Source organism: Alligator sinensis, unplaced genomic scaffold (genome assembly GCF_000455745.1).
Source record: "Alligator sinensis unplaced genomic scaffold, ASM45574v1 scaffold707_1, whole genome shotgun sequence".
Classification (NCBI taxonomy): domain Eukaryota; kingdom Metazoa; phylum Chordata; order Crocodylia; family Alligatoridae; genus Alligator; species Alligator sinensis.
In genome coordinates this window covers 1,673,004-1,674,911 of record NW_005842065.1, presented here as the reverse complement: position 1 = coordinate 1,674,911, position 1,908 = coordinate 1,673,004, and the positions used below count along the sequence as shown (strand labels likewise).

Here is a 1,908-nt window from a genome sequence, read left to right as displayed (position 1 = left end):
GAGCCCTCCATGAGTTGGTGAGCAGAATGGGGAGGATTGGGAGTGGGCAGGGGCTCTAGGCTCTGGGTTGGGGAGTGGGCGCCGTGCAGGAGGGGAACTGCCTTGAATATAGTGGGGCTGAGAGGGGGGTAGAGCAAGCTGAAGGGGCTCTTGGGCTCAGGTCTTCATGAGGACTTGGTGGGGTAGGGCATAGAAGGCAGCTGCCAGGGGTTGTGGGGGAGCAGGGGTCTCTAGGGTTTACCTGTGCACCCTGCCCTTTGCCCCCAGACCTGTACTCCGGCTGGCTGGCTGCGGCCCTGGGCGACACACTGCTGGTGGAGTCGTGGCGGGACGGGCCGGGGGACCTGCCCTCCAACTGCTCAGGGCCGGGGCCACAGGTGCTGAACGTGGCACATGTGGCCTTCCCGGACATGCCGGCCTTCGCGACCACGCAGGATCACTCCAAGTGGGCGGTTGCCGACACTGCCGCTTGGGCCTGTGTGGCTGACACCAACCGCAATCGGGGTGAGGAGCAGCGTGGCGGTGGCCCTGGCTGCCTACCCCACCGCCCCCTCTGGAAGGCCTTCCGCGGCCTGGTGCAGGACTACGACCCCTGCCCCTAGCCTGGTATTGGGGTGGGGGGCTGGATGCTGGGATTCTCCAGGCTGGGGGTGGTGGGGGGAGCCAGGACATGTGGGTTCTGTCCTGCGCGGGGAAGCCAGCGGTTAGAGCAGGAAGGGGAGCTGGGATGTCTGGGTTCTCCCTGGGTGGGGGTAAGGGGTGGAGTCATGAGGGCTGGACTCTCAGCTGTGCTGGGGGGGACAGGGAGCCAGGACCCCTAGGAGGGGGCGAATCAGGAACCAGGACACCTGCGTTCTCTCCCAAGCTGTGGACTGGGGCAATAGTGGTTGGAGCAGGGCGGGGGTCAGGATGCCTGGGTCCTCTACCTGCCCGGGGAGAGGAGTGCAAGTGGGGGTGGGAAGAGCCAGGACACCTGGGTTCTCTTCCCTTGGGCAGGGGCCACTAGACACTCCTCATGTCTCCCTGGGGCTTTGTAAGCGGCCAGAGGGTCATAGAATTGGGGGGGAGGGGGGCAGATGCCTGTGTCCCTAAAGCTGCCAATAAATAGTCCCATTGCCAAGTGTCCCTGCACTGTCTCCAAATGTCTGTGCCCATCTCATGGGTTGGGGACTTGGGGGAGGGGAGTGTTGGGGCCTAGCTGAGAGCAGTCTGGTGCCCCTTGGAGCGGGGCTGGCTGGGCCTCCAGACGCCTGGGTTCTTTCCGAGCTGCAGAAGGGGAGTCAGGCTGGGGGTAGGTTGGCAGGGAGGGGGCTGCTTGTTGGACCCTCCCCATAACTGCGTCCTGCGAGGCTCCTCGGACTACATTTCCCAGCATGCGCTATCCCTGTACTACCCAGCATATTCTGGGAAACCGAAACTCCCTCCCCCAGGATGCCCGGGGCCTGGGACTCCACTTCCCAGGCAGCGCTGGGGTGGCATCGGAAATTGCCCGGAGCCGCTTGGGGCCGGAAGTGGGGCGCGGTCCCTGGGCAAAGGGGTGGGTGGGGCCTGAGTGGAGCTGCCCTGGGCCCGGACGCCTGGGTTCCCTTTTCGGTTTTGGGCTCCTGATTGGGAGGCGTCACAGGCTTGTTGGGCAGCAGGGGGCACTGCCCGGGGGTGCCGTAGTGCGAGGCGGCCACCAGGGGGCAGCACAAACCATGCGAACATCGTGGGTTAGTGCTTTATTGCCACGCCTCTTCTCCCGGCTCCTGTTCCGCTCGGCCGCTCTCAACCAGACGTGGGTGCAGCCTCGCAGCCCTGATCCTCACTGGGCTCCGTGACGTTCGGGACCGTCCCCCCCCCCGCCCGTCACCTTCTCCCGGCCTGAAATGCAGCAGCCTCTAGGGTGGGACACGTTGGGTGGGTATA

General features: G+C 65.1%; 1 protein-coding gene across 1 annotated transcript in view; it reads left to right on the top strand.

The window, feature by feature from the left end:
* The window catches only part of DNASE2 (deoxyribonuclease 2, lysosomal), a 5,725-nt gene extending 4,602 nt beyond the window's left edge, over positions 1-1,123 (top strand). The window contains exon 11 of the mRNA XM_025203837.1: positions 268-1,123. Within this exon, the coding sequence (XP_025059622.1) occupies positions 268-602 (335 nt within the window). The 3' untranslated portion in view covers positions 603-1,123. The remainder of the gene's footprint in view (positions 1-267) is intronic.
* Positions 1,124-1,908: the final 785 nt, after the last annotated feature.